Genomic DNA, 17,028 nt, shown 5'->3' with positions numbered 1-17,028 from the left:
CCACAAGGCAGCGGAGGTTTTTTGGAGTCAGAGTTTTCCTTCTCTGATGTGCCCTGACTGGAAGATCGAACCAGCGACACTTAGCTAGCAGGCCGACGCTCAATCCACTGAGCCAAACCAGCCAGGGTATCAATGATATATACATATTAGGAATTAGTATTATAATAATTATATCATTATTGTTTTTATTGTTTCTATTTGTATCTCAGACCATCTATGTTAAACAAATCAGAAGTCTGATCCTCTAACCCTGCATCAAGTACAGGAACTGTCTTTATGGGATCCCTTAAAGCTTCCCACTGTTGTACTCCCATGTAATGTGGACCTTTCTGCATTCCCTTCAACTGAATGTTAAAGAATCTTTACGCTGAGCTAAAATTTACCTCTCTGTGGTACTTACCATTTATCTTTAGAGATGAGTGTTCTTTTTCTTTCATTGTGGCTTTTTAAAATAAGCAAGTATTATTTGACACTTCTGTACCATTTCTATGAGAGAAGAAAAACATGATACTCTTCTTGTCTTCAAGAATCTTACTTTTTTTTTGAAGAAATTTCCATGTACTATTTTTGCCCATTGTTAAGAGACAAACAAGGTGATAAAACTTTTTAAAATATCATATGTCAAAGTAGAGAAAGATTCATGAAGAATGAATAGAGAAGGTTTCAGAGGAGGAATGTGAAAGGATAGGCATTTATTTATACATTCTTTTGTTTATTAATTAATTAATTAATTTAAAAATGTTTATTCCTTTGTTGGCAATCTACAACATGCCACATCTGTGAATCAGAGTTAACCAAGGAGTTAAGATGGCAGGAGAGGGAGCCCAAGGGGAGGAAATATCAAATACAAAGAAACAGGTATTGGAGGTTTGACAAAAATTGTGTTAGAGATGTGTCAGTTGCTCATATAAATAAAATATAGGTTATGAAGAGAGAGAAATGTCTGATGATGCTGGGATTACAGGATTGTCTTGAGGAGTGCTGTGAGCCAAACTGAAATGTGAGGAAATGGAGTTGTTTGGAGAGTTTTCAGGGAGAGTGCTAGGGACACTACTGTGAGATCAAAGTTTTCAGGAAGCAGCAGAAGGTACTGCTTTGAGTTGGGTGGAAAGGGGAGCAAGGGGCTCTCGGGACTCTCAAACAGACTCTGGAGTCACCCTAGCCTGCATCAGAGGCAGAACCTGCTGCTTACTAACCTTGCAACCTCAGGGACATTTTTGCCTCTTTGATCCTCAATTTTCGTGTCTGTGCAAAAACGATGTCAATAGCCCCTAGCTGATAGGGTTGTTGTGATGATTAAATGATAATGCATATAAAATATTTAACACCATGCCTGAGATGTAGTGAAAACAATAAGCAAAATCAGAGAAAAACCAGAAGTGCCCTCTAAATGAGAGACACATTTCTCCCACATATTCCCAGCCCTCTTTTCCTTTATTCTTTGTGTTACTTGAAAGTCCTCCTGAATTTGTCCTCCTTAGCTCTTCTCCAGTAGATTTTTGTTTCTATCTATAGCAGAGTTTGAAAAATGTAAGCCCTGAGCAGCATCTCAGCTTCTTGAATGATTACCCAGGGCCCATTACCATCACTTTGTCTGCAGATCAGGTTAGGCATCCAACCCACTCAGGGAAGGAGCTGGGGCAGCTGCAGGCATTAGGTGAATCCTCCTGGTAGCACATAATCAAATTTGGTGGAGACAGTACGCTGTCAGAATCAAGTTGCTAAACTTGGCTAGAATAGAAGGCTGGGGTGATTGGATTTAAAGCCTGGGACCTGGTTGGATATACTAGTAAATAAAGAGTTGAAAACATCAGCATCATAACCTGAGGGACATTTGACTGTAGGAATCACTTGTGCATGAAGACATGCTCACCTTGTACGCTAGGAGGCTCAGACTCAGACCTCTGAGTCAGGGCCTGAAGTGACTATTACAGACCATGGGCTGGACACCTCAAGACCACTTTCTCTGGCATTCTTCCTGAATTCAAGTCTGGAACCCTGAGAGACCAGCTTATTCTGCCAGCCTCACATTCCTGCATGTTCAATCACATCAGAAATGTAGACCATCACCTATTCTCTCTGTATCCTCATCACTGCAATGATCTGTTCTCTCTCTACTCTTGGTTTCCCACTGCTTCCTCCTCTATCCAAAAGTTTCCACTTTCCACTTTTTCCTTTGAAACAGCGCTATGGTTAATAATCTCACTTGGATCCTCGATCTTTCAGTCCACTTCTTCCTTCACCTCTTGTTTTAATCAGACTATGCTTGGTACATGATACTTAACAAAATTTGCTGAATAAAACAATGAACTAAAGCTTGACTACCCTGGAGGCTATTATTTCCTGTGTTGCCCTCTCAGGAGCTGCCTAGCCTCTTGCACTCTATGTACAGAAGAATCAAGAAGGGACAACTTTCTTCTTCTTTCCCCATGTACCTTCCAGGCCATTATTTATCTATCTTATCACTGCTATCTCCAAAATTTCAATATAGGAAGGTTTAGGTTAGCGACCTGGTTAGAAAGGAGGAATGCCTAGGGAGTTTGTCTTAAAGTTGTCTTTATATTACAAGGAGACTGTTGTTACTTGCATGCATATTTCTCTGGGCTTTGGGAGTAGGAAGTAAATGGCCTCTATTGATGGGCCTAACACCCTAGGCAGCCTTTGATACTGCCACTGACCTCCATGTGAAAAGCCCTGTTCCTTCATTGCTTATGTCTTTCTCTTTATATCCTGTCTCGGCACTTTAAGGTTCTTACCCATCTCAGATTCCATGACCTATCTCTTCATTCTCTTGTCTCTAATAGTCAAAAATATGTCTTGTTTTTCTGCCCTGTCCTCCTTCTGACCACTCTCACCTGTCCCTTGGACTGGTACAGTCCTGGTATCTTACTTCTTTCATTCACTTGAAAGATACCCTGTGATCTCAAGATAATGTTTAAATTTTCTAACATGGTTTATATAGTCCCTTTCTAATCTGGCTTCTACCTTCCTCTTCAGGTGCATTTCTCTTGATTTCCTTTCTTACCCTTTGTGATGAATTTCTTGCCATCCTAACACTTTACTTGTCCCCTCTTGCCTCCTGGCCTTTGACACACTCATATCTGGAACTCCAGGAGCCCATAGCTTATCAAGAGGGACCCTGGAGAAGTGTTATAGGTACTGAACTTGGAATCAGAGAGGGACAAATTTAAATCTCAATTCTTTCATTGACTTGCTTGAGATCATAGAGAAGCTCTTTAACTGTTATGGTCCTCCATAACTGCATCTGCAAAGTGGAATAACAATACCCACATGGACAGAACAGCTATTTGTATTAAGCCAGGTACAGAATGAGCCCTAGAAACAACCCATACTAGGTACGTCCTGTCCATTCCTTTCTTTCTTTTTTTCCCTCAATCCTTCCTTTCCTTTTTCCTTTTTTCCTTTTTTTCTTTTGTCTTTTCCCCCTCTCTGCATTACACTTAAAATGTTTGGGTGGGATTCATAACATCTAGGGCTACAGAAGAGCAATACAAGACGCACTGTGTTACAGCATCAATGTCATGTGACTTCTGCTCTTCGACAGGAAGCCCCCGCCCTCACCTCCCACCTTGGCTGTTTAGACAGTTTCAGAAAGATACCAAGGTAGAAACAAGATTCTGCAATAAACTAAGGGCATGTTATAATGATCTTGGAGCTCTTAACAATGTCCTTCAGGCTGCCCTACCTGGGGCCAGCGCCATTCTTGTTTTTCTCAACCTCATCTCTGATAACCCCATTCCTCACATTTGCCTCCACATGTCTCTGTGCCCCTTGACTTCTTAGTTGAATGCCAAGCCAGTCCAGGTGAACCTTACACCCTCCAGCCACGGTGCCAGAACCCCCAGAAACATGTTTGCCCTTTAGGAGTTTCCAAACTGATACTAATGGATAAGACTTAGGAAATAATCATTTAAAAAGCAAGTTACTACAGAATGTGGGAGCTAAACTGGTCTGAAATTGTCAATGGATTGATCACGGAAACGCCACAGTTTGAGGTGGGTTTTGTATGATTAACAGGATTTGAAGAGACAGAAATGAGAGAATTTCTCTACTGTATGTGTGAGTGGTCTGGATAGCACATAGCCGGGCAGGGCTCAGTGAGCCTGTGAAGTGGGTGAATGTAAAGAAGTTTAAGGAACTATGACTGGAACATTTTGCCTTTTCTCATGGACGTGTCTTCGTGTTCCTTATTGGAGAATGAGCATGATAATTTAGCCAAATTGCCTGCACAGAGTATTTTAGAGCAGTATTTCCCAAAGTGCTTCTGTTGAAAATTAGTTTCATGAACTGTTCTGTAGAAAAATAACAGTAATAATCTATTAATTAATAGTAACAATCTATTAATAATCTAATAATGGTAAAAATCTAAAAAATATTGAATATTCTTTCTTCCCTTGAATACTCAAAATGCAAATTCTTTTAAAAGGTCTAAATGAATCTTGTAATACAAAAACCTGACTTCCCTAAGAAAAGTAGGCATTCCCTATTTATGTCACTGTAATATCACACCACTCTTTTTTCTCCTCAAAGCATTTTAAGAGGCCGTAACTATTTTGCATATTTATTTTTAATATTGTACTGCTTCCCTGCTATAATATATACTCCATGAGGACAACACCTTGCCTATCTTATTTACTGTTATATATCAAGAACCTAGCATGAAGTCTGGGGATATAGTAGGTGTTCAAAAGAAGAATAAATAATGAATAAAATTTGTCCATCTTTGTTTAATGTTGCATTGTCCAAGCAGTTGATAAAAGGTAGGGCTGGAATTTGAACAGTGTGCTGGCGGATTCTAGTCTCTTTTTGACCATAGACGATATGCATTGTCCCTGGCTACCACCTAGGTTTCTCGATGTTACACTTGTTCTTGGGCATTTGTTCCTGCTTATTACCCTTTGAAGCTTGAATGATTGTCTGATATGCTCAAATTTCTTTCTTTGTATCTTTCAGGCAAAGGCTGCCACCTAAAAATGTTTATTACTACCGCTGCCCAGACCACAGGAAGAATTATGTGATGTCCTTTGCATTTTGTTTTGACCGAGAAGAAGATATTTACCAATTTGCTTACTGCTACCCATATACGTACACTCGCTTTCAGCATTACCTTGACAGCCTGCAAAAGAGAAACATGGATTATTTCTTTCGGGAGCAGCTGGGTCAGAGCGTGGTAAGGCCCATTCAGAACGTATGTGGGGCAGAGCTTAGCAATGGGTTTTCATAGAATGCAAATAATGGATATTGGTGCTTTGGAGACTAGATCCTTTGGAACTTTTAAAAATTATTGTTTTTAATGTATAGTTCTTTGCTACAATATGGCCACCAGGAAGTCAGAGAATATCTTTCTGAATGAAGTCAATAAAGCACGCTAACGAAATACGAAAGTTCTGCTCATTTCCCAAAACTCTGACAGAAAAGAAAAAGGCTTCTACTGGGTGTCACGAAAGTCGTAAAAGCATTTTATGAGAGTGAGCTTCTGAGATGAAGAATGAGTTTGTTTTTTAGCGACTCTAACCTGCCTGCAGAGCAGGGGAGCAAGCGCTATGCGGTCTGGATGTGCTGCCCACAGTGTGTTCTCACTCGCCCTCCCTCAGCTGCCCACCCTCCTTCCTTCCCCCAGTTTAGTTCTGTGGGTCTGGACGTTTCAGGCATACACTCTGTATCAGTTTTCTGTTGCTGACATAACAAATTCCCATAAACTCGGAGGCTTAAAACAGCACAAATTTATTATCTTCCAGTTCTGGAGAAATCCAAACCTGGTCTCACTGGCCTAAAATCAGGATGTCAGCTGGTCTGCATTTCTTCTGCAGGCTCTTGGGAGAATTCATTTCCCTGCCTTTTCTAGCTTCTAGAGGCTGCGTGCGTTCCTTGGCTTGCAATGGCTGGTTGGGTCTTTCTCATGCTACATCACTCTGACACCAGATTTCCTGCTTTTTCTTCCACTTGTAAAGACCCTTCTGATTATGCTGGGCTCACCCAGACAATCCAGAATAATAGCTCCATCTCAAGATCATTAACTTAACCATGTCTGTGAAATCCCTTTTGTCATAGAAGGTAACACATTGACAGGTTGTAAGGTTTTGGATTTGAAATTGGACATTTGAGGGGTGGCATGCATTGTTCTGTCTACCACACCTTCCTCTTCTCCTTTCCTCTTTCCCTCCCTGCACAGCCCAGGATCTGAAATTGTTCTTCACATTCAATGTATAGATTTGTTTTCTGTAGCCAGCAATACTTGGATTACAACTAAAGAATAAACAGACGATAATTTGGTTTTATGTTTACTCTTTAAGAAGTGTGGATTGTGCCTATGAAATAGATATATTGAGCAGTTTAAAGCCCCTAAGTGAAGATGCTGATGGAATTCGCAGAAAATACTATACTCAAGTTTCTTATGTGTATTAGTGGAAAAATGGACTCTGACTAGTGACTGTGTTCCACCTAGTAATGGGTCCCATTTCTAAATAAAAGTTTTCAAGACTAGTCTTCTTAAAATACATAGTGTCTGGTGCAGGATACCCCCAAAAAGAGAGAAATAAAGAGGACTTCTGCCTGGTTCAGGTACATGAGAGTCAAATCTTGATTCATAAGCTAGTCATCATGATGTTATTCTTATAGCCTGAGATTCTATATACATGAAATTTGGCTAAATATCTTCCCTCTACTCTCACTGCCTGCTTAACAGTGCTTCTGATGGGTGTCACGTATATCCAGTGCCTACATTTTGAACTGAAAACTGGAGCACATGTTGTATGAGCCAGCATGCTAGCAAGAAACAGATGGCAGCCTCACATTAGGGTAATTTGAGGAGGACTTAATAAATGGGCTATTTACAAGGTGTGTGCAGTGTGTATGGAAACCACAGGATATAGTACGGTTCCCTGGGGCTAGTAATAGCTCAAAGGGTGTGAAGGGAAGGAATGGTTACCAGAACCCAATAGTAAAGGGTCAGGTAGTAACCACCTTGAGTGACCTTCAGTTGGGGAATAAAGTTAGCCTGAAATGACCCCACAGGGAGGGGAGCTGAGAAAAATAAATACATAGGGCTCATTCTTTCATCTCTCTCTGATCTCTTTCTAGGGGTCCTTAATGACCAGTCCAACCAGAAATCAGAGGGCAAGAGAGTCCATTGATGTAACTCATACAGATAAGCCTCCCTGGGCAAAGAAAACAGTGGATAAGGGCAGCGAGTAGATGTAGAGAGGCAAATAGATATATTAAGCACAAATGGTCTGATCAACACTATACTACTGGAAACAGTGAGATTATTTGAGATGGGACTGTCAGAGAAATCCTGAGATGAATGTTTGTCAGACATATGAATTGTGATGTTAATTAAGAGAGTGAAAAGTTCATTCAATACCTATGATTTTTGAGTGAACGGTCTGTACGTTTCACTCCTATCTACATCATAGCCCCCTCTTAGATTTATGTCAGTCAGAATGTATGTGCACATTGAATGGCTATCAAGTGAATTATTGAGTGAATGAAAGAATGTCTTAAGATATATGTCTGTATGCAATGTGAAAAGCTAGGAGCATCAAAAAGCTAATAGGAGGGATACTAGGATAAGTTAAGCTGCCGATAATATTCAAATAACATATCTAAAATAACAGCAATATAAATCAGATAGAAACTTCTTTTTCTTCCATGTAAAAATCTAGATGTAGCAATCAAGAGCTGGTATAATGGCTCTGTTCCTTGAGAGCCTTAGGGTGTCAGTTTCATGCAGCTTTCTGCTCTGCCATCTCTGGGTCATGGCCCTTGATCTCTTGATTCAGTGTGGAACTGTAACTGTACCATCAGATCGTGTTCCAGGCAGCAGTATGAAGGAGGCAGGGGGAGAAAAGAGAGGATGCAGTTACGTGACACTTTTACTTTTATCCACATTTAACTAAAGGGAGGATGAGAAATAACATTTTCATTCTGGGTGACTGTGTTTCCAGCTGAAAGTTAGTAGTCCTAAACATATGGAGGAGAATTGATACCAAAGGACTTCCTTAAGTCTCTGCTCCAGGAGACCTGAATTCTGCCTCCAGCTCTAATACCAGATAACTCATGTGACCTTGAATGTTACTTCCCCTTTCTGGGGACAAGGTTTTTCATCTATGAAATGAGAAAGTTGGACTTAAATAGGGGTTTTGAAATTATTTTTTGAGGAATTCCTGAGTTAGAAAAAATCTGAGATCCCTGTTTTACTTCAGACTCTGTGAGAGGCACTGTGGGGATATATTATGAGGTACACATGACTGGGTATTCTTCCAGAAGTACATTCTATAGCAGAGGAAATAGAACATGTTCGAACAGATATATTTTTAAAAATTATATAATAAGGATCTCATGAATTGTTTAAAAAGTTAATGGTCAAACTAAACATCATGGAGAAGATGGGCTTTCAGCTGAGTCTTGAAAAGGTCATAGGATTACTGAATATAGTAGGGGAGAAGGTAGCCCCAAAGCAGGAAACAGTCTGAGTCATTGTATGGTGGTAGTTGGTTAGAAGTCTGATTTTATTGGAATGAGGGATCTTTCTACTGGAAGATTAGGATAGAATAAAAGTTGGGGCCAGACTCTGGAAAGCCTTGATGGTCATGTTAAGAAACTGTGGCTATATCCTTTATTCAGATCAACACAAAGGTACTGGGTCAGGCACTTCGTATATACTATTTTTCTTATTTCAATAGTTTTATGGAATAGGCAGGATTATCCCAGTTTGGGGATTAAATAATCTAAGGCTGAGAAGTTAAGTTACCTGAATGAAGCCACAAAGCCTGCTCATGTAAGGGCCAAGATCGAAGCCATTGGCTTGTAACACCGTGTCCTGGTGCTTTGATAGATCCACGGCTGCTCTCTACATTGGACCTGCAGAGATTCATGGTATATATGTGAGAAAAGAATGATCTTAATTAAAGCAGCATCTTAAGAAAATATAGTTAATGGAAACTCAGGATGTACCTGTGCTAGCTAAACTAGATTAGGAAGCTCTGCGGGTTGGTTCAGTCCTCCTGTTCTTGGCCTCAAAACAGATACTTTTGCAGATAGGACAATTCTTGGTTACCAGGGTGTTTGATGTGGTTTGTGTCTGAAGACACCACTGTAATTAATTAATCCTTATTGCAATTTGGAGGGAAGATAATTACAAGTGGGAAGGCTAAACATGCCAACATCCATATCTTAGGGAGATCCAGCAATAAGCAGGATTTTGAATTTCTAATGCTGAAACTATTAATCACCAAGAGTATAGCTGCTACTGCTACTAATTATATATACTAATGGCATTTTATTTGTTATTCACCAGTGGCCCCTTCTAACCCTACCAAACAAAATCCCTTTGTGCATGCATCAAAGTTACAATCTGATTTTCTTATTGTATTAACGCCTTTGTTGAAGTATAACTTACATACCATAAAATTCACCCATTGTTAAGGTATAATTCTATGACTTTTAGTAAATTGGTAGTTTCACAACTATCACCATGATTCAATTTTAAACCATATTTGTCATCCCGAAAAAGTTCCCTTGGTAATAATCCCCACTTCCATTCCCTAGGCAACTACTGGTCTGCTTTTTGACACTATAAATTTGCCATTTCTGAACATTTCATATAAATAGAATTATATACTGTCCAATCACATTCTGCATTTAGCATGTTTCACTTAGCATTATATACTGTGCAATCACATTTTGCGTTTAGCATATTTCACTTAGCATATTTTTTTAGATCCATCTATATTGTAATATGTATCTGTAGTTCATTCATTTTTAGAGCTGAATAGTGTTCTACTGAAAAGATATACTACATTTTGTTTATTTGTTCTCCAATTGATAGACATTGGGATTATTTCCACTTTGGAGCTATTATGCATAATGCTGTTATGAACATTCATATACATATCTTTAAGTGTACATGTGATTACATTTCTCCTGGGTAAATTTCTAGAGTGAAATCATTAGGGCATATAGTAAGTTCATGTTCAACTTAAAAAAAAAAAACTGTCAAATTATTAGTGCCATTTTACTTCCCTCCCGGCAGTGTAGGAGAGGGTTATAACTTCACTATGTACTTACTTGGAATTATCTATATATTTTTATTACAGCCATTTTTAGTGGGCATGTAGCGGTATGTCATTGTGGTTTTAATTTTTATTGCTCTAATGACCAATTATGTTGAATATCTTATCATGTGCTTATTTTCCATTTGTATATCTTCTCTAATGAAGTGTGAGTTTTAATCTTTTTCCCATTTAAACAAATTGAGTTATTTGTGTTCTAATAATGAGAGTTCTTTATATATTCTGAATGCAAGTCCTTTTCAAATACATGCTTTGCAAATATTTCCCCCTAATCTATGCCTTACCTTTTCACTCATTTTCTTAACTATTCTCTTGGCAGAAGTGTAAAATTTTGAAGTCCAGTTTATTAGTTTTTTCTCTTATGGATCATGCTTTTGGAGTCTTATCTAAGAACTTTTTGCCTAGCTTCTTTTTCCTATATTTTCTTCTACATTTGTATAGCTTTCATTTGCATTTAAGTCTATGATACATTTTGAATTAATTTTTTATATATTGCATGAAGTAAGGGTCTAAGTTCATTTTTTCTCACATATGGATATACAATTGCTCTAGCACTACTTGTTGAAAAAACTAACATTTACACATAAATTGTCTTGGCACTTCTGTTCAACTTTTCTTTTCTATTGTTGAGTCTGGATTCCCTGGGAGTCAGGCCTGTGTTTGTGTAGGTTAGAAGTCAAGTATGATTGGGCTGAGTTGGTGCTCATGCACCCTGAGCTAGTAAGGCTTCCATCCTCTATCAATAGATCTGTATGTGTGTATTGGGATCATGGTCAAAATTTGGGTAGTTTACTTTCCCTCTGTGTTATGTTTCCTATTTGCATTTGTGCAGCCTCAAGTTCATTCAGGAATATGTAGCTGACCTGAGCCTGCACCTAGTCTAAGCCAGGAATATTCTTGTCTCAGCTATTCAACTGTGGGCCCTCCTCACTAGCTTACCACTGTGGTCAGTGTTGCCACAGATGATGCTGACGGGTGTGAGCAATGCCCACTTCTCTATATTAACTGAGTCCCTTTGACCATGACAGAGAAGCTGCCAGTCCTCCCCTCCTGGCCTGCTCTGACAGAACCCCATATTTGCCAAGCCTGGGGGAAGATGGAACAACCCCAGAACAGAATGCCACAGATCCCTATTCTTGTTACCTGAAAGTCGTCAGTTTTTTAAGCAGAATAGTTTTGAGATTGTTCCATGCCTTTGGTCAGTTTCCAAAAATACTAAAATGGTCATTTGTATCAATTTTGTCTAGCTTTATATTTGTTTTCTGAGGGTTGGATTTACCAATAATCCCATTCCAGCATAGCCAGAGGAAGATTTTAATTGACAAACATTTGTTTTAAAATCATGTAGCCTTTGTATTGTCACATAGTAAAATATGGTATTATTTTATATGTCATTGGACAAAACTCTGTATGTGTATTTGTGAGTGTTGTGTGTGTGTTTTGAAAGAATTAGGTGTAGAGAGCCATTCATATGCTTAGGGATACTTCAAAATAAACTGTCTAACAATAAAATACGGTATTTTAAGGAAACACTAGAAAATCATTCATATGAAAATGACACTGTCTAAGTTCTGCTGCTGGCTAGCTCTATGACCTTAGGTAAAACACTCTCCTCTATGGGCCTCAGAAAGTCAGACCAGATTATTTGAAGCATTTCTTCCAACTCCAACATAAATCGTGGTTCAAATATTCATGTCATCCTGTTTGTATGTTCTGAGCACACATCAACCTATTGTAATGTTGCCTCTTAATCTGCTCTTTATCTTATGATAGTGGTAGTTATTGAGTATTTAGCATGTGCCAGGTCCAATGCTATGAGCTTTATATGCATCATGTCACCCAATCTTTGCAGCACCCCTATTATATGGTTATTACTTTTATTGAATGCCTAACATGTAACCAGATTCTCTGGACTCAAGGAATGTAGCAGTAAAATCGGGCAAGAAAGCCATGCCTTCAACAGGGCTTACATTTTAGTAGGAAGAGAAGACAATATTGGAGAAATTAAATCAGGAAAGGGGATGAGTTTTGAGGTAATGGCTTCACATAGAAGGAATCATTTAAGCTCTGAGATATGTAAATATTATATTCTCCCATTATCATTTTTAAAACTGGGATACAATGAGATTAAGTAATTTGTCTATGTCATGAAATTGGTATTTGAAGCCAAGCCTTTGTGGAGTCCAAAGAATGGACTCTAAACCAATCCCAGGTAGGCAAATATTCTATTCATTGTATGGTCATTTACTAAGTCTTTACAAAGTCATTCTTTAATACTATGGATCTAGTGGTTATCTTCTGTCTGTTAAGCTCACTGGGTGTGCTGAAAACAGTAAGATGAATAAATACATACCCTACCTCAAAGAAGTACTAATTGTAGTGGGCAACACAGATGTAAAAAACTAATAATGGCAGTGTTAGTAAAATGCTTGATACAGTAGAGATAGTAGGCAGAGAAAGGGCAAAAGGGAGGAAATGAATTGATGATTAAAACATAGATACAGAGGCTGAGATGCATGATGATTACTGACAATTTTGTGTGGTTCCAAATGACAAGAGCACAGGGTGCAGCCTAAGAATGTGAAGGGTAGTTGGGGGGAAGGGGTAGAGCTAGGTGAAGGCTGGCCAGGGGGCCTTGAATGCCAAGCTAAAAAATTTGGATTCAATCTCTCTCTCTTTCTTCTACAATTTTGTCAACATTTTTTGTATTGATTTTAGAGAGAGAGAGAGAGAGTGAAACATCAATTTGTTGTTCCACTTGTTTTTGCTTTCATTGGTTGATTGTTGTATGTGCCCTGACAGGGAGTTGGACCCCCAGTCTTGGTGCATCAGGATAATGCTATGACTAAATGAGTTGCCTGGCCAGGGCTGGATTCAATCTTGAGCGTCAGTGAGGAACCAACCAGGAGAAAACATGATCATTGTGGTACTTAACCCATCCATCTCCAGGCTGTCCCTGCGGGTGGTAGCTGATACAGAAGTAAGGTTAACTCCTGCCTGTCTTAGCCAAGAGTACCAGGAGGAAAATTTTACCAGTAAGACATCATGCACAATAATGAGAATGTTTTAGAAATACCTAGAATTGCTGGTGTCTCTCATCTTAACACCTCACACAATCTCTAGAGCAAAGACCATAGGGGTTACATGCAAATTTAACACTATTTTAGGCATCTCTATGGGCAAGGATCTAAACTATTTAGACCAGAATCTTCTCTTAACATTACAGAAATGTGACTTTTCAGCCTCTCCTCACACACTTCTTGAGGTATCCAATGTCAAGAAAGTTCTGTCATCACCAGAAAGAACTACTTCCTTGTAATTGCCTCTCTTTGGTTCAACCCTCTGGGACCTCCTTCAGCCCCTGGACAGGTCTGCAAAGATAGCAAGATGGTAGCCACAGCCCTCTCTTGAGTCTTCTCTTCTCCAAGTTAATATCCCCTTTCCCTCTTCCCCCTGTAGTTCTACATTTATTCATATCCTATGGTTTCTAAACTTTGCACCTTCATTGTTGCTCCCTGGATATGACCTAGGTTGTTAATTTCCTTCTTAGAATGCCAAAACGGAATGTAAAACTCCCACAGTAAAAGAGTAGTATTGCCCCTCTTGCTCTGGATGCTAGATCTCTAGAAATAAGACCAGAATTTACAATACCTTTTTTTTTTCCTACAGTAAGGCTTCCCTGAAGTCAATGTCTTTTTGTTGCTTGTTCTTTAAATAAAGCTATTTTTATTTCTCTGATACTCTTTATAAGTAAACCTTTTATTTTGGAATAATTTTAAATTTATAAAATAGTTGAAAAGGTAATATAGAGTTCTTACATACCCTTTATCCAGTTTCTTTTGATGTTAAAATCTTACACAATCATAGAGCATTTGTCAAAATTAAGAACTTAACATTGGTACATTACTATTAACTACACTATAGGACTATATTCAGATTGCATCAGTTTTTCCACTAATGTCCTTTCTCTGTCCCAGGGTTCCATCCAGCATACCATGTTAGCCTGAAATGGATTTTTTAAGTATAACTTACACTTATTCCAAGTTTCAGCTTGTTGGTTTTAGTCCTCTGTTCTAGCCTGCTGTGGTCATTTTGATTCTTGGATTCTCTTATCTGTAGTATTAGTGTCTTCACTCAGAATTTTTAAAATATATATTTTTAAAGTATTGATTTAAGTCAAAGACACACGTATTTAACGGGATAAGACCTAAAAGCAAGAACAGATCCATGCATCTTACTGGAGACTTCTCTGGATTGCCTAGATTGGTATTTTGTATCAATTCTGTATTAATCCCTCGATCTGATTATGCTTCTAATGCCAGCAGCAGAAGTCACCTAAGTGAACAAGATTTTACCTGCCTCCCAGTCAACTCCATTGAGTTCAATTTAAGTTACTATCACTATGTACTGCATACTATGAGAGATCTAGAAATAATCAAGCTGTAGTCCCTGCCCCCATCTCTCCACGTGGTCCATAAGGATCATATGTAAATTTATATATAATGGATGGTTCAAATCCATGAAGAGCGGAGGAGGACCAGATGGCAAAGGGCAAATTTGAGAAAAGAGTGCTTTCTGGGGAAGGGTCTGGCTTGGTGGGGGCTCTACAGTGAGAACCCTGGAACCCCTGCTGGGACTCCAGCCACTTGTCTCAAGATTGGCCCAGCTCAGCAGCTCTTTGGCTCCCAGATCAGCAAAGTCACAGTGAGAATGGTCAGGTGGCGAAGGGGAGATTCTGAAAGCCTTATCTTAAATGATTTTCAGAATCCAAACCAAATTATGAATCTTGAGGTCAGACAAAAAAAATGAAAGCTCGATTATGTAGCCAAATTGAAGAGGATAGAGGACATGGTATAATCAGAGAAAGCCAGAAAGCTGGGGTAATGAGAAAGAGGAACAGATGGACAAGTACAAGGAGAACTGGAAGAATTTAAGATCTGAAGCTTGGCAGCTTCTACTACAGTCCTTGCGTTGAAAAGCCAGAATCTCAGAAAGGAACTGGAGGGAACCAGTGACCTTGTGGGCAGGGAAGTCAAGGAAGAGAAGACAATAATATCACAGAAAAGAGGCTAGGAGGGTGAGCACTGTTCTGACTGGCATGATAACTTCAAAATGAGGTAGGTTTTCCCGGTTCCTTCCCCTTTGTTCTTTCTTTCTCTTTGAAGTAAAACATCATGGAGTTGCAGTGGGCAATGTGACCAAACAAATGTATGAAAAATAATTACATCTTTCTGGCTGAGTTTTAAATTGTTGGAAGTTAGTAATCTCAATTTTCAGCTCCTAATCCACCTCTGAGGAGGGTTCTATGGACCCCCATCAGCACCAAACCTTGTCCTAATCAGACACTAAATTAAACAAGCCTAGTGTTTTGGCTCCCTTCCAGCAGGCCACTTCATAAGTTACCACTCTCCTGGCATAGCTTTTGCTATTCCCTTCAAAAAGAGTTCAAATTAATTGGATGCAGATAAGTCCTCTCAGCATCTGGCTGGGGGGCCTCCAGCTTACCCTACTGATGCAGGTGGTCCATTCACTGCAAACCTCAGCACTGGGTAAACAAGGGCCTGTAAAGGAGATGCTAGGAATTGTGACCCTGGATTCTCCTTCTGCTACAATAGGAGACATATGTCTGGTTTACCTCAAGCTGCAGAGGCTGACCCAGACTACCACGCACTTGCTCCAAAACTGGGTTTCCTAGTTCAGTGACTGTGCCAACACCATGCAGTTTGGCCATGCCAGAAACCTGTCTAATTTAACTCCTTCTTATTCACTCCTCACACATCATATGTGATCAAGTACTATCAAGGCTACCGCTCAATATCCTTAGCATTTATCCCTTCTTTATCTCTGTTGCCAGCACCCTAGTTCAAACTACCAGCCATCTCTTTGGAAATTACAACAGCTTCTTAAACTAAGGGGTATGATATGTGAGGTAAACAGGCCTCCAGGCCCTCTCTCTTTATTCTGTGGCTGCCAGAGCTCCCAGACCCCCTACCCCCCCCCACCTGTGTTCCCCTCACCTCCTCACTGATCCTATCGTACCTGACCGAGAGACAGTGGGACCTCTTCACGAACATCACCCGGCAAGCTGGGCAGGCTGCATCCTTCTTGCTAACAAGTAACTACTTTTAGACCATCCTTTCTTCCCACTTTTATAAAAAGACATGTAAAAAGACATGTTTTGACTTTATGCCATCAGTTTGTGTAACTGCTAGCCACTCCTTGTTGCTGACCTCTTGGACACTTCCCTTAATCGTAGAGGACTTTGGCCCTAACCTATCTTTTCCACTACACTGCTGCCACCATATTGTGTAATTTTAGTACCCGTGAAAATGACCCATTGAACACCCTGGCCTTTCAGTAGTTTAAATCAAAATAACAAATTCTTAACGTGGTCTATGAGATCCTGCATAACCTGGCTTCTGCCTGCTTCTTCAGCCTCTCATACCCCTCTCATTTTGCTGTCTATGTCCTGTGACACTGGCCTTCCTACAGTTCTCCCTGTGAGCCATGGATTTGCTCCCTGACCTGGAATGCTCTTTCTCTATGGCCCTTTGCCTAACCGCTTCCTATTCTGTCTTCAGGATCCAATTTGAACATCACTTCCTCATGGAATTTTTCCCTGATACACTGTTTTCCAGACTAGTGTGAGAGCCTTCGTTACATGTGTTTATTCTCTTTCTCCTTTAAAGCACTTATCACTTTTCTGGTTATTCATTCAATATCTGTCTTCCTCTGTCACATGTTTAGGGAATATTTTCATATTTGGGTATGTACAGGTTGGAGGTAGATGGAGATGTCATGCTGTTATAGCCAAATTTCTTTCTTGGTACCTCTCAGGACGGTCATCCTTTGTCACTTCTTCTCCAGCCACATTTCCATTTTGTTGTCAGTGGTACATAATATCAGGGCACAAGATCATTTCTTTTATGTAAGT

The 17,028-nt window shown here is 39.6% G+C and overlaps 1 protein-coding gene across 1 annotated transcript in view; it reads left to right on the top strand.

Annotated features, from left to right (window-relative positions):
• AGBL4 (AGBL carboxypeptidase 4) overlaps positions 1–17,028 on the top strand; it is a 1,058,495-nt gene that overhangs the window by 578,815 nt on the left and 462,652 nt on the right. The window contains exon 5 of the mRNA XM_090269428.1: positions 4,975–5,191. Within this exon, the coding sequence (XP_090125554.1) occupies positions 4,975–5,191 (217 nt within the window). The remainder of the gene's footprint in view (positions 1–4,974; positions 5,192–17,028) is intronic.

Source organism: Furipterus horrens, unplaced genomic scaffold (assembly GCF_987537825.1).
Source record: "Furipterus horrens unplaced genomic scaffold, mFurHor1.1.pri manual_scaffold_3, whole genome shotgun sequence".
Lineage (NCBI taxonomy): Eukaryota > Metazoa > Chordata > Mammalia > Chiroptera > Furipteridae > Furipterus > Furipterus horrens.
The sequence above is the reverse complement of the archived record's forward strand: the minus strand, read 5'-3'. Positions and strand labels throughout refer to the sequence as shown.